General features: G+C 37.8%; 1 protein-coding gene across 2 annotated transcripts in view; it reads left to right on the top strand.

The window, feature by feature from the left end:
- The window catches only part of prkar1b.S (protein kinase, cAMP-dependent, regulatory subunit type I beta S homeolog), a 155,153-nt gene that overhangs the window by 26,192 nt on the left and 103,256 nt on the right, over positions 1 to 25,705 (top strand). For both annotated transcript variants that reach the window (XM_018239163.2, XM_041579285.1), the window contains one exon: positions 5,160 to 5,251. In XM_018239163.2, coding sequence (XP_018094652.1) covers positions 5,160 to 5,251 — 92 coding nt within the window. The remainder of the gene's footprint in view (positions 1 to 5,159; positions 5,252 to 25,705) is intronic.

Below are 25,705 nucleotides of genomic sequence, written 5' to 3' on the forward strand. Positions count from 1 at the left end.
GCCTGTGCTCCTGGTCCGCCACCTGTGATGGGTGCCTGTGCTCCTGGTCCGCCACCTGTGATGGGTGCCTGTGCTCTTGGTCCGCCACCTGTGATGGGTGCCTGTGCTCTTGGTCCGCCACCTGTGATGGGTGCCTGTGCTCCTGGTCCGCCACCTGTGATGGGTGCCTGTGCTCCTGGTCCGCCACCTGTGATGGGTGCCCGTGCTTCTGGTCCGCCACCTGTGATGGGTGCCCGTGCTCCTGGTCCGCCACCTGTGATGGGTGCCCGTGCTCCTGGTCCGCCACCTGTGATGGGTGCCCGTGCTCCTGGTCCGCCACCTGTGATGGGTGCCTGTGCTCTTGGTCCGCCACCTGTGATGGGTGCCCGTGCTCCTGGTCCGCCACCCGTGATGGGTGTCCAAACTCCTGATCCGCCACCCGTGATGGGTGCCTGTATTCCTGGTCTGCCACCCGTGATGGGTGTCCAAACTCCTGATCCGCCACCCGTGATGGGTGTCCGAACTCCTGATCCGCCACCCGTGATGGGTGCCTGTATTCCTGATCCGCCACCCGTGATGGGTGTCCAAACTCCTGGTCTGCCACCCGTGATGGGTGTCCAAGCTCCTGGTCCGCCACCTGTAATGGGTGCCTGTATTGATTTTGTCTGTCTTCATGTCCTGGTTTCCGACTCTGGCTGTGATATCTTGGCTCCTAATTCTGCCAATGTTCCTGTTCTGGCTCCTGACCCCAGCAATTTCTTTGTTTTGTTTTCCAATCCTCAAGAAGCTCCTGTTCTCGTTTCTGGCGAGGCTTCGGCCCATTTCCCCAGGATTTGGACTAAAATGGATGGGGGACCATTTGATCCTGGGATCGCCCGGAGGTCGATCCTCAAGGGGGGGGTAATGTCAGGATCAGCCCGGGACTTGAACTCTGGTGGTGCTGTTCTGCTCATTGTAGCACTTACCTCATGAGCCACTGGGGGCTCTCGGGACTGGTCCTGAGCCATTGAGTGTATTGTTTTCTGTTATATGCCTGTTCACAGTGTTTTCCACCCACCTCGTTTACCCTCATGTGTTTCCCATTTCCTAATCACCTTCCCTTTATAAACCCCGACCTGAGCTTTGCTCAGTGCTGAGTCATTGATTGTATCCTGTTTGTTCCTGACCTGCTATTTTGAATCTGAATCTGAACCTGAACCTGAATCTGAACCTGAACCTTGAAAACCTTGTTTGTCTTGTTCCTGAAAACCTTGTTACCTTGTTTCCTGAGTGAGTACTTTTGTTCCTGTGTTCCCTTTTTTTCCCTCACCATGTGGATTCCTCGATCAGCCATTCTGCTTGTTCCTGCCTTTTGTGTTTCTGTGTTCCGTCTGCAATAAACCTGCTATAACTTCATCACCATCATGTTTTTGCCTACTATTACCTATGGCTACACCCCTGGGCGTCCACCATATCCACTCCCCTTGGAGTGGCTATCCTCGGTCACAACAGTTCCTAGTTGTGAACGTTACATTAAGGTTCCTATTGCTCACAGACTTTCTTATTGTGTGAAAACCTGGCAGCGTTGTTTTTTTTTTAAATATAAGAGCAAAAAAGCTAAAAAACTATTTGGCAGGCATCATTTTTCCATGTAGAAGTTACAGTAACCTGATCTTCAAAGTGATTTGAAGTGAAAACCAATCCAGGGATAATTGTAAAAGTCCAGCACTCAAATTAATTAGACCATGCCTATTTTTCTGATTCCCCACTGACCAAACTGGTCAGCTTTTAGCTTACCTTAGTCCCAGGTTGGATCTACAAGTAGGTACTGGCCCCTGCTTATGATGTCTCATTGCCTAATGGGCCTATGGAGCTTCAATACTGCTGTGATAATTGGACCCTTAATCCACTGTATTACTGTTGGAAATATTCAGTCACTTTTAACAATATGTCAGAACAACACTGGAACAAAAGATGGAGCTACTGAGACATGGGCTCTCATTGGGTTTGTTTTCATCAAAGCAGCCAAAAACAACACTCTTGTGCACTGATGCTTGCAGTTTGATATATTTCAGTGTTCTCTGCACAAATTAGATTTCTTGACGCAGCATTATTGCTGAGCTTAGTTTTGCTGTTTTCTTGCCAAGATGCTGATTGATTTTGGCCAATCGTTATTAACGTCACAAGGCCCTGGAATTTTTCATTGCTGGAGAATTTTGCAATTATATCAGCATATTCACATTCTTCGGGTACAAAGTTACAGTGTAGGAATCATCTGTGTCAATTAAATTACATTTTTTTTTCAAAACTGTCTCTCTCTATACATATGAGTTTAAATAAGTCTATCACAACCATGGTTGGAGTAGTGCAGAGATATCGTCTTTTTTAATTGGTTGTTGATTAGTTGATTCAAAGAGAACTTGTGTCTTTTGTGACTGAGACCCAATAAACAAAACATGCCCTAATTTAGACTAATAAAGGTGTTGAAGGATTTTAGAGATAACTGTTTTCTCTAGTGCTGTTAAGCCGTGAGTCCCCATATTTTACTAAAACTCCCAGCTCCTCCATATATACAAACTACTTTGGAGACAGCATAGTAACGTATTGGAGGTTGAATCAATTTTATTAAAATTCCATAAAAGCAGCACAACATACAGACACAAATAAAGCATATTGATGCTAGACAACCAAACTCATAAATAAAAAGGTTTATTTATCATCTCAGGATAATACACACCCCATAATGAAAAAATATTTGCCAAGTCAGAAAAACTCAGTAGCCCATAAGAGGATTTGTTAACTGCTAAACATACAAATATTTTCAAGTAAAGACTCTTTTAAACCTTAGTGATGTGTCAAGACCATATAAAGGGAACAAACATTCAAGGAGAGAAGTTTAATATCTCTCAGATTGAATGGAATCTGAACTACCAACAGTTGCAGGCAGTCCACTCGTTTTACCCATATCAGCTAATGGCTATAATGGGCTGACTTAAAGGCTTAACCATAGATTTGTACGTTTTCTGAAGTTGATGATAAATCAGCACAACAGCAATGTCCAAACCATCCACTATTAGAGCACCTTGGTTTGCCCAAAGTCTGTTAAAGGGGTGGTTCACCTTTACGTTAACTTTTAGCATGTTATAGAGTGGCTAATTCTAAGCAATTTTTCAATTAGCTTTTATTCTTTCTTTTTTTTTATATAGTTTTTGAGTTATTTGACTTAATCGTTTGACTCTTTCTAGCTTTCAAATGGGGGTCACTGACCCCCATCTAAAAACAAAGGCTCCAGCCTTTTATGCAAATCAATGCATGGTTGCTAGGGTAATGTGAATCCCAATTATCAGATTGCAGGAATTGCTGAATAAAAAGCTATATGATGCAAAAACCACAAATAATAAAAAATGAAAACCGATTGCAAATTGTCTCAGAAGATCACTCTACATCATACTAAAAGGTGAACAATCCTTTTAACCATATAGGACAAGTACTCTACTCATCATCATAAGTATTACTTTTTAAACGTGTTAGGTATTTTTTAATCAATAATTACAATAAAAATATACGTTATTATATTTTATCTATTTTTCTAGGTTTAAAGTATGTTTTATACTGTATACTATCAAGAATAGCAGATTAGCATTCACCCCAGTTTTAAAGTTTGGTGTCCTATTCACTATGTTGCGCTCTCTTTGAGGGGCTTCTCTTCTAGTTTAAAAACCAGAGGCTTATGGGGTTTTCCATGTTATTAGTTAAAGCAAAATGCAGTCAGTGTTACTTCTGCAAACCCTAGTGGAATGTCTAGTGGAAGGTCTGTGTCTAAACATATTTTGACATAGAGTAGACTACATGGTTGCTTGGCATTCTTTCCCCCCCAGTGGTACAGAAAGTAATGCTTATTAGCTGAAAAGTCTTAATTAATATGGTTGTTTGATTATTATTATCATTGCTTAAAAATTATGGGGCAAATTTACTAAAGGGCGAAGTGACTAACGCTGGCGAAAATTCGCGAGTGTGATGTCATTTCATTACTTCGCCGATTTACTAACGGGCGCTGGAGTAAATTTGCTATCGAAGGAAATAGACTCTAGCGGTACTTCGCTCCCTAACGCCTGGCGAAGTTGCGCTCTGGCGAAGGGATGTAACTGCGTAAATTCACTAAGATGCGGATTTTACTGAACGTTACTTCTTGTGTCAGACTTGCCTTGCCACCTCAGACCAGGAGAAGTGCAATAGAGCAGATAGGACTTCCTCAAAATTTAGTTGAAAAATTTATAAGTCCCAAAAAACGCTGGCTGGCCTTTTTTCAGGGTGATAGACTGCAAAAGAGTGTAATTTTTTTTTTTTGGTTCAGGTAACCCGTTTCCAACCTACATTTCCTAACATATGACACAAACTATACAGTGGGCTCATATGTAGGGTATTATAATAACTCTGTTTTATTTTGGACTTGTGTAATGTAATGTATTTACTGCAACATATACGTCTATTCAACTTTAACTTCCCGCCATATGCAAATTAGCCAACACTAGTGCAACTTCGCTGTGCTTGCCGAATTAATGCTAGCGCAACTTTGACATCGTCCGGCGCTAGATGCAACTTTGCATGTTAGTGAATTAGCGTTGCCTGAGCGAATTTTCGACCTGGCGAAGTGTTTCGCTGCCTGTGAAGCAGTCACAGGTGAATTTTTGCTGCTTAGTAAATTTGCCCCTATATTTTTCAATCATTTCCATTCAAAGTTTTCTAAATTCTAGCTGTTATACCAGACAGCATGTTCGATTATAAATTCAGATAATTGAAGGTGTTAACCCACAGGCTGCCAAAGATTCTCTGGGCATCTCATATCTTACTGAAAGAAAAAGAGTTCAAGTGGTTGGGCTTGCATAATAGCGTGTGTCTTACAGAGTAAATTAAACCAGAAAGGGTACTTCATTTTCTGTATGCCAGAATGAAACAGTGATACATGAATTAATTATATGTACAGGAAGGCAGTATTCATGCATAACCACCAAGAATAACATATTCCTTGTTCCTAAGAGATATATCATAATGGCTAAAGAATGTTATATATAATCTCCAAAAATCATGATTCTGGTTTGTGGAAAAATGTGAGGCTTTAGTACATGCCCTGCATTTGGAATATATTGGTTGCGCATGCCAGGCTATACACAATAATATGCTTCTGTGTTGTCTTTACACAGGTTATTCCAAAAGACTATAAAACGATGACTGCCTTGGCAAAAGCAATCTCCAAAAACGTACTCTTTGCCCATCTTGACGACAATGAGAGAAGGTATGAAACAGGCATCTGAGACTCACAGTTAGTGGGTAGTCTTGTATGTAACATTTTTTAGATCTGCTCATATTAAGGGATGGGTATTATTATTATTAATAATACAAATTGATGTCAACAATTCTCCAGTTCTCTGTAATAGATGGGTGTATACAATGAACGCTATGGGGGATATTTATCAAAATCCAAAATCTTCTGATTATTTTATTAAAAAAAGTCTGACCAAACTAGAATCCACGATTTATCCTTATTTATTATTAAAAAAGCACGATTTAATTGAATCTGGGCAAAACTTGGTAAAATTGAGTGAAAATTTGAATCCTATAGTTTTTCAGAATCACACTATTTTTTAGAGCTTTTCCCCCCTAAAAGTCTGAGTTTTTCGGATTTTTGCCAGAAAAGCCCTAAATAGTTGCATTTTCAAGCTTATTCCAGAACAGACCACAGAAACTTGCAAATAGTATAGAGACCTTTCTCATTGACTGGTGGATTCTAGTTTTGATTATATATATATATATATATATATATATATATATATATATATATATATATATATATATATATATATATATATATATATATATATATATATATATATATATATATATATATATATATATATATATATATATATATATATATATATATATATATATATATATATATATTAGAATCCCTATTTTATGTTTTCAGTGGACCAGGAAATAAATTATGTAAAATCCAGGAAAATGTAAAATCAGGGATATTTGTTTAACCAATTTTTTCTTCTTCTATTGAAAGGATATAATCACAGGAGTCTGTTTTACTTTGAAATACAATATTTACTGTGTTAATAGCAAGGAATAAAAGCAGAGCAGCATTAATGTTACACTATGGGGGGCATGTGCAAGGCCTCTTTGTCAGTCACATACACAACCTAAAGCAATAAGTGATTGGTGCAGGACTGTATGAGGGGCAGACTTATTGAAATTTACTATTTACAGGCAAAAAAACTGGTCAAAAATATACATCTGTTAGTATTTTAAACCTCTTCATTTCACTAAAAATACAATTCACAATGGACAAAAAGCTATTTTTGGGCACATCAGGACAAAATTTTTATGTAAAATCCAGGAAAACATTATTTAAAATCAGGAATATGCACCCGTTGAAATGCATTATAAATAGGTGGGACTATAAATAAAAAATGTAAAATACTGTAAAATTTAAGATAGGGTTGTTTAAGCAATCCCCTGCCAGTGACCATAGCTGTAGTCACATTGTTTAGCAACATAGTTGTCACTCTTTATTTGACAACCACATAGATTAAGGGGGTTCTTTACTAAACTACGAATGCAAAAATCACGAAAAATTTGTGATTTTTTAATATAAAATCATAAATTTTTCGGAATTTATTAAACCCTGAGAATGGAAAAGTCAGAATCTGAAAATCCGACATCTCAGACTCTCAGACGAGGTTGCATATAAGTCAATGGGAGAAGTCCCAATGATTTTTTTGATGTGCTCTGGATGAAAATTCCGAAAAAACTGAAAATCGGATGAAAAATCAGAAAAAACCTTAAAAATTAGATTTTTCCCGAAAAGCTAATTTTCTGGAAAATGTAATAATAAATAAGCGTAATAAACCCGAGCGGATTTGATCGGAGTTTGGAGCAGAAAATATTGAGATAAATTCGGACTTTGATAAATAACTGTCAAGGGAAAGGGTATAGAGGACATTACAATGATGAATCATGGATTTGGAAACCCAACACGTATTTTACTGGTTGAAACAAAGGTTTTGCAATAACCCTAGTTATTGCTTGTTAAAATTTGAAGAGCATTGCAACCACATCCAAACACCATGTGAATATTTGAATAAGGTTGCTGTGTCAACTCAATCATGGCTGCTTCCATTTAAATGGTTAAATACAAGAACGCAAATAAAGACTCTCTGTAAAGATTAACCTTTGCTATCACTTTTATTAAATATTTAAAGCCAAAGTAAATTTTATATTTACAATAAACAAGGTAAAGGTTGCCCTTTAGCATACTAACACACTAAGGTGTACTCATGAAAAGTGTATATTTGTATATAAGGTTCTTTTCTGAGTTTTTTATGCACATTTATAATTAGCATTAACAGGGGAATAAAGAATCTTGGCATTACTGCTATACACAGGCAAACATAAAGTAGCAAGTGGAAAAAGTATATTTGGACTGGCAGGTGAACAAAACATCTATATCTTTAAAATTACTAATTTCCAAAATATGCAAAAAAAATGTGCTGGTCAACTTTTCCATGATTTGAGACTTGCACAACTCTGACACATAAATTCAGGTGATATGACTGCCTGTAATTCATGGGAAAAAGAGACATCCGCCTGTTTCAGTAAACATCACAGAGCCAGGGAAACATCCCGGAATGTCACAAGAGGATCATAGACCAAATGATCAGACAGAATGAGACACAATCAAAGCTATTTATGTGTAGCATTTGGTGCCAGCCATACTGCATCACCCAGACATCAATAGAGAGCAAACATAAATTTAAAGTTGTAATAACCTGGGACCCAGTGTGTACAGTATGTCTTCTCCTCTGTACATGTTTAGGTAGATGCCATGTTAGATCTACTGTACTACCTAATACAGAGTTCAGCTTTGATGGTACACACAGAAAAATAAAGAGAATTATATCAGGCTTAGGCCTACGGCACATCATTTCAATGCTGGACTGGATCTCCTAGGTGCCACCAGAGAACATGAGATCTAGTGCCCACTCTATGAACTTATTTGCTTTGCGCATGGTTATATTTAAAAAGTTGGAAAAGAGTGGTGTACTTAATGTGCAAACCGAATTATGATTTTTTTATTTGCGTTGCAAATGTCCATAATGATTTAATCTCAAATTGTGAATATTTATGCACATACACTGTGTTAAAACACAGTGTATGTGCATAAATATTCACAATTTGAGATTAAATCAGATATCAGAGCAGGTTGAGCAGCTGTGAGGCCACTTGAAAACAATACAAGATTCTCACGAGTCTCTCATGAAACCCTTGTAAAATGCATGTCACCCTCTACATCATAGCATTCTAATTTCCAAATGTTGCTGACCACACCAATGAATGGCTCTTTGCAGTGCAGCCGAGAAACCCTGTATCAGTTATTATAGGGATACCAGGTCTGGGAGATGGCAGCACACAGCCTACACACAACAGGTCCAGTGTTTGGGCTAAAGAATCCTGATAGACAGGAAAGAATGTATTTGCAGAGGCCCAAGGCATGTGCAAAATGAATGGACAAATGTCACACTTGGTAACTTCCTCCATATTTATACACAGATACATAAACACCAGATTCATGTAAACAGGCCATAAGCACTTCCTGATTCTGGCCTGATAGAAGTTTTGCTTCCTTTGACTTAAAGGGGTGGTTAATCTTTAAGTATATTTTTAATATGTTATAGAATAGCCAGTTTTAAGCAACCTCTTAATTAGTGTTCATTATGTAGTTTTTAATTACTTGCCCTTTTCTTCTGACTCTTTCCAGCTTCCAAATGGGCGTCACTGACCCCATCTAAAAAACAAATGCTCTGTAACGCTACAAATGTATTGTTAGTTCTACTTTATTACTTATCTTTCTATTCAGGCTCTCTCCTCATATTCCAGTCTCTTATTGAAATAAATGCATGGGGTAGGGTATATTAGACCCTAGCAGCCAGATTGCTGAAACTGTTAACTTGTGAGCTGCTGTAAATACAGTAAATAGCTCAAAAGGCCACAATGAAAACCAGTTGCACAATGTCTCAGAATATCACTCTTTACATCATACCAAGGTGCAGACTTATCAAGGGTCGAATTTCGAAGTAGAAAAAGCTTCGAAATTCGACCATCAAATTGGAATACTTCGCCTTCAAATATCGAAGTCGAAGTTTTTTTACATCGAATTTGGGCATTTGCTGTTGAAGTAAAATCGATCGATCGAATGATGAAATCCTTCGAATCGAACGATTCAAAGTATTTCATCGATCGAACGATTTTTCTTCGACTTCAAAAAACTTAAAAAAATGCTCTAGAAGGTCCCCATAGGCTAACATAGCACTTCGGCAGGTTTAATTTGGCAAAGTATTGAAGTCAAAGTTTTTAAAAAGACAGTATTTCGATTATCGAATGGTCAAATATTCAAACTATTTAACTTCGAATCTAATTCGAAGTCAAAGTCGTAGTATCCTATTCGACGGTCGAAGTATCCAAAAAAATTACTTCAAATTTTTTTACTTAGGAAATTCCCTCGAATTCACTTCGACCCTTGATAAATCTGCCCCTAAAAGTTAACTCAAAGGTGAACAACCCCTTTAAATCACCCAAATGGTGGCAGGCCTGGGAGACAAATTGCTTTCAGAAAACAGGACAGTACTGGGAAAATATTGACCACATGACAATCTTAATTTTTCTAAAAGAAGCATTAGTTTCTCTGATAGATTCAATATTCCAGTGGACATAATATATAACTGGTTACAAAATGGCTAAATAAGTATACTAAACCAGTGTGGTTGCTTTGATGCCAGTGTTTAACACTAATCCTTTAACAAACACATATAGGTAAGGGAAAACTGATTTAGTCTCTCTCATCTATGCTTTCCCAAATTCCTTCTTGTTTATTATGACTGACACCAGCCTAGGGAGCACAGAGGGAGTGGAACTCCTTATATAGGGTTAATTAACCCTCCTTACCCTGGTTGGAAGGGCAGAAAGCCTGAGAGTGATTTTTTTTTTTAAACCAAAGGGTGTTTGCACTGATTCTTTTTCTCTGCAATAATGAAACTTGTACTTGATCCCAACTAACATAAAACAAATCATTATTGGAGGCAAAACAATCATATTGAGTTTATTTTGGGGGTTATTTATCAAGGTCCGAATTTATCTCAGTATTATAAATCCAATTCTGATTGCCCGAATGGACCTTATTTATGAAGAAAAAATCCCCAAAAAATAGGGTCGGGCAAACTTCGGAGCTTTCCCTGAACATTCCAAATTGTTCGGAGTTTTGCGCAAAAATGAATATTTTTTCCTAGTTTTCTAGTTTTTTGCGCATAAACTGAAAACTCATCGGATATCGGTACGGACAACAGCGCAGACACTTGGACCTTCCCCTTTGACTTATACAGGACCTCGAGAGCTTTAAGATGCCGGGGTTTCAGAGTTTTTAGACCAACGGACTTTAATAAATCTCGAAAAATTTGTAGTTTTTTTCCCCCCCGAAAACCACAAATTATTTGAGGTTCGGATATTCGGACCTTGATAAAAAAAAACCTTAATGTTCAAATTGTTTTTTAATAGACTTAAGGCTTGGAGATCCAAATTGTGGATCCTTATGCAGAAACCTCCTGGTCCCAAGCATTCTGGATAACAGGTCCCATACTGTACAACTTGGGTGTGTGTGCCTTATTTCAGTGGCCACATCTGTTGCCTATTTGGACTTCTGTAGCCGCACGTTGCTCGTGAGAAACATCATGCATTATTTGTGAATCATTTTAGACACAACACTTCTTTCCTTGGAAGACGACTATTATTATCCCTAATGCTTTGATAAGAGCTGCTTGTGAAAAAAAATCCTGCCTGCCCAAATAGCAGTTTTACTCTTGTTTTTCAAATCAAGGCTGACCTGAAAGGTACAAGCTGGGTTTTCCTTGTCCTTGGGGAAAAAAGCACCATTAGCTAAGATTTCAACTAACAAAGATGGGCTTTGAGTTGGCTGCAACAGCTGTAAGGGGCTTCCACATACACCATGCACTGTCAGCTGCTATATTTACATATCCAGACTGCCAAGCACTCCATGTTTTAACCCTTTGGCGCCAGCATGCATATTTATATTGTATATGTATAGTGGATAGTCTGTATAATGTTTGGCTCCTTTGACTTGCAGCAATTCAGCTGTGTCATTTTGCCAATTGCTCCTTTTCAGTCTGCTGGTCTGAAACTGGAAATCAGAAAGTCTTATTTTTTGCCATTATATGTATGAAGAATTATTTGTAATACTCAAAATTTAGTTTTGTCTATTTACAGCAATGTTGAATGGAAATTTCTATTTTTGAAATACTCAATTCTTGCCTTAAATGTTTCCCTTTAAATGCTGTTGCCAGGGGCAAGGATTTTAGAATGATAAAGCAACATTTACAGTATTTTTAAAGGTTTTCTTATTATTTATACTCAAAAGAATAGCCAGTATAGTTTACTCTTGGCTTGGAAAAATTCTAAATTGACTATAAAGGAAGAATAGGGCTGAAAACCTGTTCCATTATCGCAGCAAGTTCTGTAAGTCAGTTGAATGAATGGGACCTATAAAAAGTGTGAAGATCATGCTGACGTCCACAGGGCAGTATGTACTGCAGTATCCTAAAATCTGTTTATACTCATTTATACACAAATATGTGAGCTGCCACACTGCTTCTTTTGGTAAGACATTTAATTATTATGATTAAGAAGTTTTTCCAACTTGCAGTATTCTGCAGATCTGTGAAATAGGAAGAGGGTATGTACATTATGGGGCCCATTTACTTAGCTCGAGTGAAGGAATGAATAAAAAAAACTTTGAATTTCGAATGTTTTTTTGGCTACTTCGACCATCGAATGGGCTACTTCGACCTTCAACTAAGACTTCGAATTGAACGATTCGAACTAAAAATCGTACGATTATTCGACCATTTGATAGTCGAAGTACTGTCTCTTGAAAACAAAACTTCGACCCCCTAGTTCGCCACCTAAAAGCTACAGAAGTCAATGTTAGCCTATGGGGAAGGTCCCCACAGTCTTAGCTAGCTTTTTTTGGTCGAAGAAAAATCATTCGATAGATCTCAAACACAACTTTTCGGAGGTACAACCTCCTTAATCAAGTGTTGAGAACACTTGATAAAGGAGGATGTACCTCCGAAACACTTATGTTTTAGCACAATTGCAACAGTGTGTGCCATCCTACTTCTTCACTATACGGAATAAGGGAACCAAGTCAAGCAGCAAGGTTTCTGGATAGAGCACCACCAACATACCGCCATAGTCTTTTAAACTATTGTATGCTTAAAAGTATAAATGCATCTCCATAGGCACGACTCATTTCGTACCTCCAAGGTACTTAATCATGGAATCTCTCTCGTTTGCAAGGTGTTATTTTAAAGCCACAGTGAAATTTCTCATGTCTTATGTGCAATGTACAGCATTGATTATGTTTGTACTTTTATCCAATACTGTGTAGGTAAGAAAAACAAACAATACATGACCACACAATAGGGATATAATTTAGCATTAAATATTAATGACAAAGTTTATATGCAGAATATATATATAATTGTACATACCCATGTTTATGACCCTAAGTCTAAGTATTCTCTTATGAAAGCAGACTTAGCAGAATGCCAAGGGCTGCACTGCACATCATTTGGGCAGACACATCATTATGCTACTGTCATAAAGTGATTTTGCTCAAGAGATCAGATTATCGTAGCACTCATTTGGTAGTATGAGATAACTGTAGCACCAACACATCATTTGATAGTATCCCAAAAAAGAGAATAATGGTGAATACAATGCGATTAGGTTTCCTGCTAGACACCTGCTAGGACTCGCGTCTAGACTCTTGCTGTGTCTAGCTCAAGCCTCCTGTTTCTTAACCTTGGATCCCCAAATATTGTTGGACTAAAACTCCTAGAATACTTTATCCTTTGATTATATCCTGGAAGTTGTAGTCCAGCAACATCCAAATATTAGGGGAATGTAATAAAAGTCTGTAACGGAAAAATAATCACAATACTAAAAGTTATGCCTTTCTTTATGCAAACAAATTTTCCTTTGCACAAATTTAATATAGCTTATGCAAAACCGGAAACTGTTTAGCGACATCTTCCGACCGTGGAAGAAGGTTTGCAAATTTTATAGTTTGCACCAGTGCGCAGGGACTGTAATAAAAGCTCTTACTGAAAAATGTATATTTACTACAAAAGATTACGACACCTTGAAGCAATTCTTAAAAGTGCACAATTAAAATTTGCAATTCTCTACCAGTTTAAAGGGGTTGTTCACCTCTGAGTTAATTTTAGTATGATGTAGAAATTGATATTCTCAGACAATTTGTAATTGGTTTTAATTTTTTATTAAGCGGTTTATTTAGCAGCTATCCAGTTTGGCTTTTTAGCGATCTTGTTGCTAGGGTAATTTGGACATGCATTGATTTGAATAAGAGACTTGAATACGAATAGGAGAGGGCCTGAACAGAAAGATATGTAACAAATGTAGCAATAATAATAAATGTGCAGCCTTACAGAGCCTTTGTTTTTTAGATGGGGTCAGTGAACCCCATTTGACAGCTTGAAAGAGTCACAGGAAAAAGCAAAATAATTCAAAAACTATAAAAAGTAAATAATGAAGACCACTTGAAAAGCTGTTTTGAATTGGCCTTTCTATAACCTACTAAAAGTTAACTTAAAGCTGAACCACCCCTTTAAGGAAGAATATTACATTGCAAAATGCTGAATTTATTTGTGCAAACTGTTTTTCCCTTTGCAACTTTTATTACATTCTCCCACGTGCTATAATTTCCTGAATATATGGAGCACAGTCGAGTGAAGGTAATTTCACACAAGAGAGGCAATTTTAATTTGAAGCAGTATCCAGTAGTGGCAAGTCAGCAATTATATCTGATAAATCAACTACAGCAAGAGGAATGAGCAGAAAATCCTGATTGGTTTGTGTTAGTTACTTTCAGGAAAATTAAATCATTTGTTGAGCAGTTTCCCCTTATAAACCCTGGCCAACTGCAATTTAAGAAAAAAAAAAATCAGAAGTTATTTTCGACATTAAAAATATCCATGCAGATGTATAGTATGTAATTACCAAACATTATACTGGAAAACATAAAAAAAATTACTTCTCTGATCTCAGTAGGTATTTCCTTCCAACCAGCTCTAAAATGCAGCTGTTATGGTGCCCGCCACCTGGGGTCACTGTTCTCAAGTTGATGAGGTTTTGCAGCTTGTTCTAGCATTATACCAGCTAACCTTAATAAGGAATGTATAAGATAGCAGTTATTAGATGTTGTGCTTTGGCAGGAATGTGCCTCAAAATAACTTTTGTAACTGCATATTTAAAAACATTTTAACATTTTAGCCAAAATAAAGCATCAACAGGGCCAGCTGGTTATGCATAATCGTATATCTGCATGAATCTTACATTAATATTTAGATATTTATTTCCATGTAGACCTCTGCTTCAAAGTTTGGTTAAGTGTCCTTTTCACAAAGGCAATTCAGTGATTCACTGACTCCCTGATATTTATTGGTGAGAAAAATTGAGTAGAAACCTAATATTTGTTCTTAGAAATGCAACTGCTGTATCTAGTAGCTTATCCTAGTGTGGGGAAATCAATTTCCTTTTAGTTTTAATGGCTTATTCCCCTGCTATGTAGTTGATTTTCCCTCGGCTATAATGTGATAAAATGTGAGGTGAGTTTCAAATACCTGGGCACATGTTTATCTACACAAAAGCAGCAGCCAACTCACAGACTGTTAAAAGGAAGCTTTAAACCCCACAATGTATCTGGGAATGAAACGTTATCGAAATAAAATTGTATTGAGATGAAAACACAACACCATGAAACAGCAAATAATTTGAATGGAGCTGCACAATAAGCTGTTATTATTCATGTTTTGTAGAGATATGCTTCAGTCATTAGTTGAACCTCTGTTGAAAAGTGGTGGGTGTCTTGTTTTCATATTTCTAGCATTAGGTGGTAGTTTTTCTGCTGAATGATATGGAGAAATTGCAGGATTATTTCAGTTGAATTATTTACAGCAGTCAACGCCTCCACAATGTTTCCTCTTAGTATACCAGGTTATTATTTGAACGATCTCTAATAAATGGAAATACAAAGAGTATTTTCTGGGGGATACTTCTTGCAAAGATTCAAAGAAATAAAAGTGCCCTATCCTGGTGGACTCTGGTCAAATACCTCTGAAGCCTATTCTGTAATAACATGTATTATTATTATTAATTATTATTATTAATAGTTCTGCTAGCCTTACCTGTAATTATGGAAGTGCGATTCGTATGAATATTTTTATACCGGTGATGTAAAAATATACATGCCACTTTAATGGGACTGCAAATCCATAATGGAGAAGGACCTTGGAGTCCTTGTAGATTATAAACTTGGCTGTTGCAACCAATGCCAGTCAGCAGCTGCAAGGGCAAAGAAGGTTTTGAGCTCTATTTTTTGCCTTCCTCTGGATAATTTAGCAGTTAAGCAGATTTTATATAGAAATAAAAGGCTGAACTAACTGTGTAGATGAAGGCTGGGAGTTGAAAGAGAAGACAACAAAACACACAAAGGGGCAATAGAGGAAATAAACATAAGCAGGGCGCACTCCCACAGTATTGGATAATAATGTATTTATTTAAATAAAAGTATTGCAGCAGAGAAACCTGCAGCCAGCTTAATAGACATAACAGTCAATACAGATAAAGCCCAATAAGAGAATATGAATTCCTCAGAGGCCCTTGAAATCCTTTGGTAAAAAAAAGCCTGAGAACAGCTGTTCTAGTTTTCTCTAATACCTTTAAAGAATGGTGAATCATTCAGACTGAACTTAAAAAATCCCCAGACTGTGGGCCCAATGTGAGTAAGCCACCATTCAGATATAGCAGGCTTTATGGGTTTGTCTATTGCACTCCTACACAGCATACACAGCACTCCATTCATTTCAAGGGAGACTGCATACAGTTCATACATTGCAATAAGTTACTTGCATCAGAAGGAACAAGGCACAAAAAAACTTATATACAATATATATATATATATATATATATATATATATATATATATATATATATATATATATATATATATATATATATATATATATATATATATATCCTGGGCTTTGCTCTGACAGAAAAATCTAAAGGACAAAATAAAAAGGTGCCATCTCTACCATTCTGAAAATTGGATTATTTCTGTGGCCACTAGTCTACTTTATATGTATGGATGACACTCAAAATAGTCGCCAGCCAGATGGCTGATTAATATAGGCTGTATTCCAGTTGAGACTTTTCTGAACCCCAGCCCTTCTATAACATCCACACAATCTCACTGACTGATTACATGGTTGATATGTGGGCCATTCTGGAAAGATGTCTGTTTTTCTGCCAACTATTCTGTTTTATATGTCCTACTTCATACAGAAATATTTCATTTGACAGATGGCTGCTTCAGAAAGATTGTACTTCATGTCAGAGTATTATGAATTATTATAGTTATTATCATAGTTTATATAGAGCCAGCGTTGGGTCCAGCTCTGCAAATCAGTCATCCTTTGTCATTTTTACAGTTTGCTTGGCTGATTGCATAGATGACATTTAGCTCTCCATTTAATCACGGGCAGTGTTCATGTTCCAGCTAATAATGCTATGTGTAAAGTATTTCAGTTGAGCTCCATACTTTAAAGGATTTTGTCTGTTTAGCAAAATAAAATATTTGGTACAAAGAAAAACACACACACACACAAATATATGTGTATATATATATATATATATATATATATATATATATATATATATATATATATATATATATATATATATATATATATATAAAACAAACAAGGAAAGTTTGTGCTCACCACAATTTTTTTAAATTTGAGGCTCTGACCACAAAATACATATAGACAAATACAAGAGAGACCAAAAGAGACAAAAACAAGAGGTCCTCTGCACTCAACCCATTATCAATATATTTAAGACATTGAGACATTTTGTGCATACTGCTACTGAAAAATGCAGTGACCAGCTCCATGTTGTAGCTCCCACCCTTCCCAGCTATAGTCAGGTGATCCCACTGGTGTCTAATAATGTCTAATAAAAGGGCAGCCAAGTATGAAGGTTTACTTTGAAAGCAGCAAGTAAGTTGCAAATAAAACTTAGTCCCTGTGTAAAATGTATAATGAAGCAATAGAATTCTTAATGAATCAGATGCAATTTGAGAGTAGGACTGGCCAGATATGGGATGACGTAGTTGGCCAGCTTAAATATATTGCAATATATGGACAAACAATCCCTGTTTTGTTTAAAGGGTAAGGCAATTTCAGTAGCTGTATGCACAAAATGTATAGCAGACTAGTGCCTGCTTATCATTTGTGGTTATCATCTCTTTTCCTTATATAGAGTAAGACTGTCCAACCCATGGGCTATTGTTGTAGTACAACTCCAAGCACCCACTAAGCAAGTGCAGGTGCTTGGAGTTGTTTATTTCCAGGCAGAGCGTTATCTGCAAGGAGTTTATTTGTTCCCCCATGTGCTGTACTCTTCTTCCATTGGCTATGCAGTCAGGGGACACAGATTATGCGCTGCCACATACAACAAAATCCAGGGGGCAGCAGAGCTCCAGCTAGCCCACACTTGTAGCCGCGTTCCCTGTGTAGGCCCAAGCAATGGAATGTGTGTAATTACTTCATGACACAAAGGAGGTTGTTACTTACAGGGATTGTAAGTGCTTTGGCTGCTTATTAACCTCATTGTGCATATAAGGGTACCTTAAAGGCTAACCGCTAATTACATAAGTAGCATGCTCCAGACCTGCTAATTGATAAGGATAGCTTCACTGGTAAGCTCTCTTAAAACTACTTCCTAAACAAATGTTTGGCACAGTCAGACACAACTTACCTCTGTTGATAACAGGCCATTCACATGATTCCCATGACAACGTGCCAAGTGAAACGATGGGCAGTGTCTAAATAGAACATTTATGATGCCCCTGGTGTTAGCATCATTTCTGTAACACCTAAAATTTTCTCTTTAATTACATGAAGGCAATTACATCAGGACGGAAAAGGGAATGCACCTCATTAATATGACACAACATGGAAACCGTCCAACACCTCTGTGTAGGCAAAAGGATATAGTATTCCTTTTCCACCACTTTTTTTTTTTTCAATCATGGCACTTTTAAGTGGGCAGTTTGAACTTTTTAGGCATTTTATCAACACATTTTAAGTAAGAAGCAAATGCTGGGAAAATAATTTGAATTGCGCTTTTAACTTTTTGTATCATAGGCCTAAAGAAAATTGGTCACCCACTGCATGGGTGTTAACATGTACTACTTGCTTTGGCAGTTTTAGCTGCTGCGTGGTCTGACAAGGCAGGAATGCAAACAGAGCTGCCTGTATATTCCTTGGTAACTGATGGGTGTCCCGGAGAATTTGTTTTCAGCTAGGTTTTACAAGCAAGACGTAGGTTGTAGAATGTAGATGCATTATAAACCGGCTACTTGGTAAAATTTGCAGAAATACAAGCATACAAGTATAAAATAAGTATCTATTATTTTGGAGTAACAATAGCTTGGTATGCAACAGAACATCTAATTAATTATATTCCCTAGACTCCAGAATAGACTATTTTTTTGTATTTTCTAACTCTAATGGAATGAGATTTACCTGGGGGAGGAAACATCTCCATTTTATCATCTTGGCAGAAGCTTGGAAATCAACCATCTCAATGTGTATACAACAAACCTCCTTTCATTGGCAATGGCACTATTTAAAGCTAGTTGTATCACATCTTTCACAAGGGCAGACATTTTTCATTTAGGAAACCAGAATGCTTTTGAATAAACCCCAATCGGAGGATTGATAGGGTTGATGTCCTATGATGTATTTCACTCTTGCCATCTAACATACTTTGCATTATTACTAAATTATACAGCTATAACATCAATTTTACATTGGTTGTGATATGACAGGTTTGTGTTCAGGATAGTAAATACCAATTTCCTAATTGTTTCCTGTTATGTTTTGTGAGAAATAAAAAAAGTGTCTCTTGAATCTCTGCTTAATTGCAGCAATGCTAATAAAAATGAGTTTCCTTCCTTTAGGCAGTAATTTAAAATAGATTTGCCAGATATTTGTATATCCACCAAGCATAAACCGATGTTTAATATAGCTGTTTCAAACAAATAAGAATTTTTATTTTTACCATAAAGCTTTTCATATTTTTGTTGTAAAGACACAACTTGTGCAGTTAATTGAATGCTGGTCAATGACTTAAAGGGAAACTGTCATCAGAAAACATGTTTTTTTCAAAATGCATCAGTTAATAGTGCTACTCCAGCAGACTTCTGCACTGAAATCCATTTCTCAAAAGAGCAAACAGATTTTTTTATATTCAATTTTGAAATCTGACATGGGGCTAGACATTTTGTCAATTTCCCAGCTGCCCCTGGTCATGTGACTTGTGCCTGCACTTTAGGAGAGAAATGCTTTCTGGCAGGCTGCTGTTTTTCCTTCGCAATGTAACTGAATGTGTCTCAGTGAGACATGGGTTTTTACTATTGAGTGTTGTTCTTAGATCTCCCAGGCAGCTGTTATCTTGTGTTAAGGAGCTGCTATCTGGTTACCTTCCCATTGTTCTTTTGTTTGGCTGCTGGGGGGGGGATATCACTCTAACTTGCAGTACAGCAGTAAAGAGTGATTGAAGTTTATCAGAGCACAAGTCACATGACTTGGGGAAGCTGGGAAATTGACAAAATGTCTAGCCCCATGTCAGATTTCAAAATTGAATATAAAAAAATCTGTTTGTGTTTTGAGAAATGGGTTTCAGTGCAGAATTCTGTTGGAGCAGCTCTATTAACTGATTCATTTTGAAAATTTTTTTTTTCCCATGACAGTATCCCTTTAAGTTAATTGCACCATAGAAAAAATGTTAGATGAGGGGACACAATAATAAAATATATTTCAATAATTATAAGACAGAATTTTATAGGAATTTTTGTAAAACAGAATTAATACATATTCGGTAATGTTTTAGTTGAGGCTGAGATCAATGAAGATGTAAAGTTCCGCAGGGTCAGTGTTTACAGGCAAACTTTATTGGGGCTCCAAGGTGAAGCAACAGTAATGATAGAGAAAGCCTGTTATTCAGGGTTTAGGTCAAGGGTTATGGCATGTGACTGATAACAAATCCCAAGTCCAATGAAAAGGTCATGATGGCAACCATCAAAATGGGATATTTGAGGAGTAGTTATGTTAGTTAGGAGAGACTTCTCTCTAACACCTACAGTAGGTGTGATTATACAAATTGAGCGACACAGTACGTAAATAATCCAGCACCACCTCACTTCCAGAAAAAACTAAACAGTCACAGGTGTATAGCAGTCAAAAGTTACATCACTGGAAAAAGAGATAAGAAAACTCTCATGCATACCTTCTTTTCTAAGCTGTATCACCCTACTGTGTGGCAGACAACTCATCCTTGTACAACAAGAAAAGGCTTAATAATCACTGAGCGTTGCAAATGTGTTAGGATTTGATCATAATTACTAAGGCTAGTGCCACATGATGCAGATCTCTTCCTGAGTAGAAATGCAACAGAAAGGATCTTAGGGACAAGGAACAAGATGGTGTCTGAGCACTGCTAAACTAGTTCCCTTGGTCAGTGCAGTTTTTATTGCATTTAATTCACATTTTGCACTGAAATTTGCTGTGTCTTCCTGCACCTGAGCAGAGGCAATGTTCTGGATGCAGGCACATAGAGCAGCAGAGGAGGAGCAGGGTCTGCAGTTTTCGTCAGGCCAAGATCGCATTGTGTGGCATTAGCCTAAACTCAGACACTGAGCTGGTGATCCTCTGCTGAAAAATGCATTCACCCAGTGAACTGAACTAGTCTATTAGTGCTGAGCCACCATATTGTTTCCCATACCCAGGATCCTTTCTACTGCCCTGATCTGTTGGCATATGCAGTAGAGGAAAAGTTTAGCTTTTAGCATCTGAGATCCAATTATACCATACCGAGCTCGACCATAGACCAAACGCAGCATTCAATGGAAAAGTACCCCAGGCCAGCACGTTTTTAAGAGAACAGGAGTGCCAGCCTGTGGTCTGAGGTTAGCAGTTATAATCACTGAAAGTCCCAAACTGATTGCCCCTAGTGATTAAACCTTTTTTTTTGCAACTGGATCAAGCATTGATTTAGAAAGTGACGATGGATCCCTCATGATCACGTGGGTCCGCTGGAATCGGTGGTTTATTCACACTTGAAGAATCTAGTACTGGAATAGAAAGTTGAACTGGTAATGAAACAGCTGAACTCAGAATCGGCTGACCCACATGAAGAGCATCTTGATGGGCAGAAAGATGCTGAAGAATCTTTGAGAAGTGCATTTGCCTGATGCCTGAGACACTTTTTCAAGGCTTCCAAAATGCCTCCTGAGGACTCAAAGGTTTGTGTGCCTCAAAGGTTGTGCATGTTTAGGTGCAAGCTAAATGTAACTAATTGTAGAGGTAGTTGTCCTGACCATATGACTCAGTTGAAAAACCCAGAGAACTCAACGTGCTGTCGTTCAATGATGTCCTTTTGGAACTTTGGTGTTTCTGCAGGTCAAATTTAGAAAATGTAAAATGACTTTCGACGTCATAAGATTGAAGCAGCAGCAATGACTGTGGGTGTAATCTAAAGCCCATGCTAGAGGTTAGGGTAGATGGAAATTGTCATATCCAGTGCTCAGGTAAAAGGTCAGGCAGTCCACATTTGTCAGAAGTTGGAATCCAGATAAAGGTCAAAACCAGATAGGCAAGTGAGAGTAGAAAGAAAAAGGTTTCAGCAGGTTCCAGTAAACAGAAACTGGCTTGGGTAAGTATGATTATCAGATGTTGTCAGTATTGGGAATTAGCAACGTTAGACCATACAGAACATGATCAGAATATAGAGAGCTTGGACATACCAACGTGCAGAGATCTAACAAATACTCCCTCAGGACATTCAACTGAAGTGCATTATGGCCTTACGTGTGGTTGGCTGTATTGATCTGATTGATCAACCCACAGGCCCATAGAAGTATGGATGGAGAAGTGAAGCCTGTGCTTTTCTGGGTCAGCTGATGATATTCCAATACTTACACAGATCATTTCATTATTTGGCATGGATTTTTATTTTGCCTGTTCCACTTTGGTTGACTTTTTAGACAGACTCTTATAAATGGATGGTTGAAAATTGCATTACAATCCTTACGTTACAATCTACCTCTTGATGTTCAAGATCCAGATTGTTCTTAGAGATGGATGCAGCCACTTAGCGAGTTGTTATTGTCAATGGAAGTTAACTGCTTCTTGTAGTAATGAGTTTCTTTGGGTCAAATATATCTCACCATGGGAAAGTTGTCTGTGTAACTAACCTTGGCATTCACAGAATCTGATGGTAACCTAAATTTAAATTGATTCGAAGATTCCCATTTAAAAATCATGCAAGCTGTGTATAAGTGCTACGGAGGGATAAATAAGCTGGTTTTCTTCTTGGGTAAATAGCTCTCCTTTGCTAGTAAAATAAACCACCGGCACAAATTTATGTGCTGGCAGATACACTTTAGTATATTTATTGTTTGTAGGAAGCTTTGGATATCATTAATTGAGAACAGAACACTCACTTCATAGAAATCTTTTATCCATAAGAAGCTGCTTGGCTTGGAAGGTTCTGTATCTGCTACAGACGTGTTTTGTGAAGGACTTAACACTTGACCTGCAAAGTCAACAAGAGAGAAAACAACTCCATCTCTGAAACACATTAGAATACTTTTGCTGTAATCACATCCTGGCAGCACAAAAACTCATCTCTCATTTCCTTTTTTCCCCCTTTGTCTGGAGTTCCAGCAGTAATGTGGAACTGGGAGACAGCTCCAGCTTAGCCTATTGTCTTTCCTCCAGTTACTGCAGTAGAGTGTGTTTGTTTTTCAACCTTCTGACAGAGAAAAAGTGCGTTGTCCTTTAACCCCATGTGTTCATCTGGATTTGCCTGTATCTGGCTCAGCCACGGAAAGTATTCCCAAGGCCAAGAGATGTTGTTACAAGTCAAAATGTAAACATTTGCCTCTAAATGTACATTTGCTTGTTTTTTTATGTTGTTATTCACAGTGTACTGTTGTGTATACACTTTATCCTTAACTATCTAGATAAAACATCTGGGTGAGTAACTAGACTGACAGAATCCAAGCTTGCTGTTTCATGCTCACATGTTTCCCTATGCACTTTTTAAAATAAAACAAGGGTTTTGTCTATGAGATGCATTTGTACTTAACTAGCATTAGTACCTTCTAATTTATGTAAACAAACTGTGCTCAAAGGGGCAAAATCACTAAGATTCGTAGGCACAACTTCGCCGCACTTCGCCACACTTAGCCAGGCGTAGTTTCGCCAGCGCTCCGCAAATTCACTAAAATCCAAAGTTGCGCACAGCGGTAGCGCAAGGTTGCGAAGTTGCGCTAGTGTTGATTCGCTAAGCGAAGCGAAGTTACGCTACCGATGGTTAATTTGCATACGGCGCCAAATTCAAATTTCAATGGAGGAATACATAGAATCACTATAAATGCCTGGGAAACCTTCAAAACATCAAATAAAATATTTTTTTTGCCCTACACATGTGCCCACTGTATAGTTAAGTTGCCATGAGTTAGGAAATGTAGGGGGGAAGGAGGGGAGCCCCAAAAATGTTTTTGATCTTTTTCAGCCTATCACCCATAATATAGAAAAAACGCCAGCGTTTTTTGGGACTAAGAAAAAATTTGACCTTTTTTTGAAGCAATCCCTATCTACTCTATTGCGCTTCGCCTGGTCTGAGGTGGCGAAGGAAGTCTAGCGTAAAAGGTAGCGTTCAGTACACTGCGCGCGTTAGCGAATTTGCGGAGTTACGTCCGTAGCGAAAATTCGCCAGGCGTAAGGGTTGCGAAGTAACACTAGCGAATTTACGCCAGCGTTCGTTAGTGAATTTGCGAAGTAACGAAAATGCCCAACGCTCGCGAATTGACGCTAGGGTTAGGCGCTTCGGCGCTTAGTGAATTTGCCCCAAAGTGTGGGCATTGAAATCCACACATGTACAGTGGACACCAGACAAATGTTTTTAATCCTGTACAAATTCAGGTAGCACTACCATAGAGAAATACTTGTAGAGATCCGTAATGGGCAGTACTCCCGACTTGCATTAAAAAGCCTTTATTTTCACCAGCAGGGCAACAGTAACAGCAATGTTTCGAGCCTGTATTGGCTCTTTATCAAGCTTTATTAAAAAACTCTTAGGTCCTAGTCTAAGAATTCTACACTTCTGAATACAGAAAAGAGAGGAGGCCATTGCAGTAGGGCTAAAATCAGGCAGCACATTTCAGCTAGCTGATTTTGGCCCCGTGTGGCCCAAGCCTTAGGGTGGTTAAAGGTGGAGCTATAAGGGTGGAGCCAGGCATGTTATTATAAAAATGTTGTTTATAAAATGATTCCTTCTCAAGTAAAGATTGTAAAACTCACCCTTAAAATGACCTAAACTATTTTAAGTAAAAATACCCTAAAATTACCTCTCTAGGTTGCTGCAAAACATACAAATGAAATGGTTAAATTGTGACCTGGATGTTTCTTTGCCAGCAACAGATGTTTTTGGGAAACATGCCCCAGTGCATTCTGATCTTTATATTAACCAATATACATTTGCTTCTTGCCAAAGAGAACTTTGCCTCATATAGCTGTAAAATATTAGTAGTTTTTGGGAGTCTGTTATACTGTAGTTAGCAAAGACATGCATAGCCTGGTATGTATTTCTGAATGAGTATTAATTTACTCGAGTTGTAAATCAGTGGCAAGTGTTGATAAACTGAGGCCCCACACCTTTAGGCAAAACTTCTTAATGGTGCAGAAATCCCATGAGACCGAAGTCCAGTGATTGTACCAATCACAGTGTGATTAATGGGCACACATACTATAAGTTTGTTAGCTCAAGTACACTGAAACAGGTCCTCATTTGTATTTACTGTACTCACCATTTTTTTTTTCAGTAAGGGCATAGACATCAGGCTTGATGGAGGATGTGGATACAGGCTGGCAATTTCTCATTTGCACAAAACTTGTTTATTTGCACAGTATATTTGCTAGTTCTTTCTGCTTGATCTATACTGGCTGAGGTTTCTTGGGTTAGTTATTTACCAAGAGCTTGAGGGTTACATTGTGTTTTAAAAATACACAACTGATAATTGAAAGTAAAAGAATGTTATGGTTGCATTTTAAGCTGTGTCCTCATATTTACAATTCTTTTAAATTAAAACACTAGTACTGCCTCATTACTTAAAACATAGGTTCCACTGAACAAAAGAAGGATACAGTAGAGCCCCTCGACCGGTCCCCTTTCACTAACTGCATAATCCATATGCTCAAAAGATACGGCCAGGGATTGTTAAATAAACAGTCATGCCCCAATATCTGATAGGTGCTCTATTTCTTGGTGGCCATACATGGGCAGAATTTGTTGTGCGCAACAACCTATTTTAGCACGATCTGATAAAATTGCCTAGTTATCGTTACATTGATGAGATGCAAACGATTGTATCATTCTGACAAAATCGTCCCAACAGGCGATCGGACAGGTTTAAACATTTTTCTCCTGAAGCGATGATATCGGTGAATGGATG

The sequence above is a fragment of the Xenopus laevis genome, chromosome 9_10S (genome assembly GCF_017654675.1).
Source record: "Xenopus laevis strain J_2021 chromosome 9_10S, Xenopus_laevis_v10.1, whole genome shotgun sequence".
Taxonomy (NCBI): Eukaryota; Metazoa; Chordata; class Amphibia; order Anura; family Pipidae; genus Xenopus; species Xenopus laevis.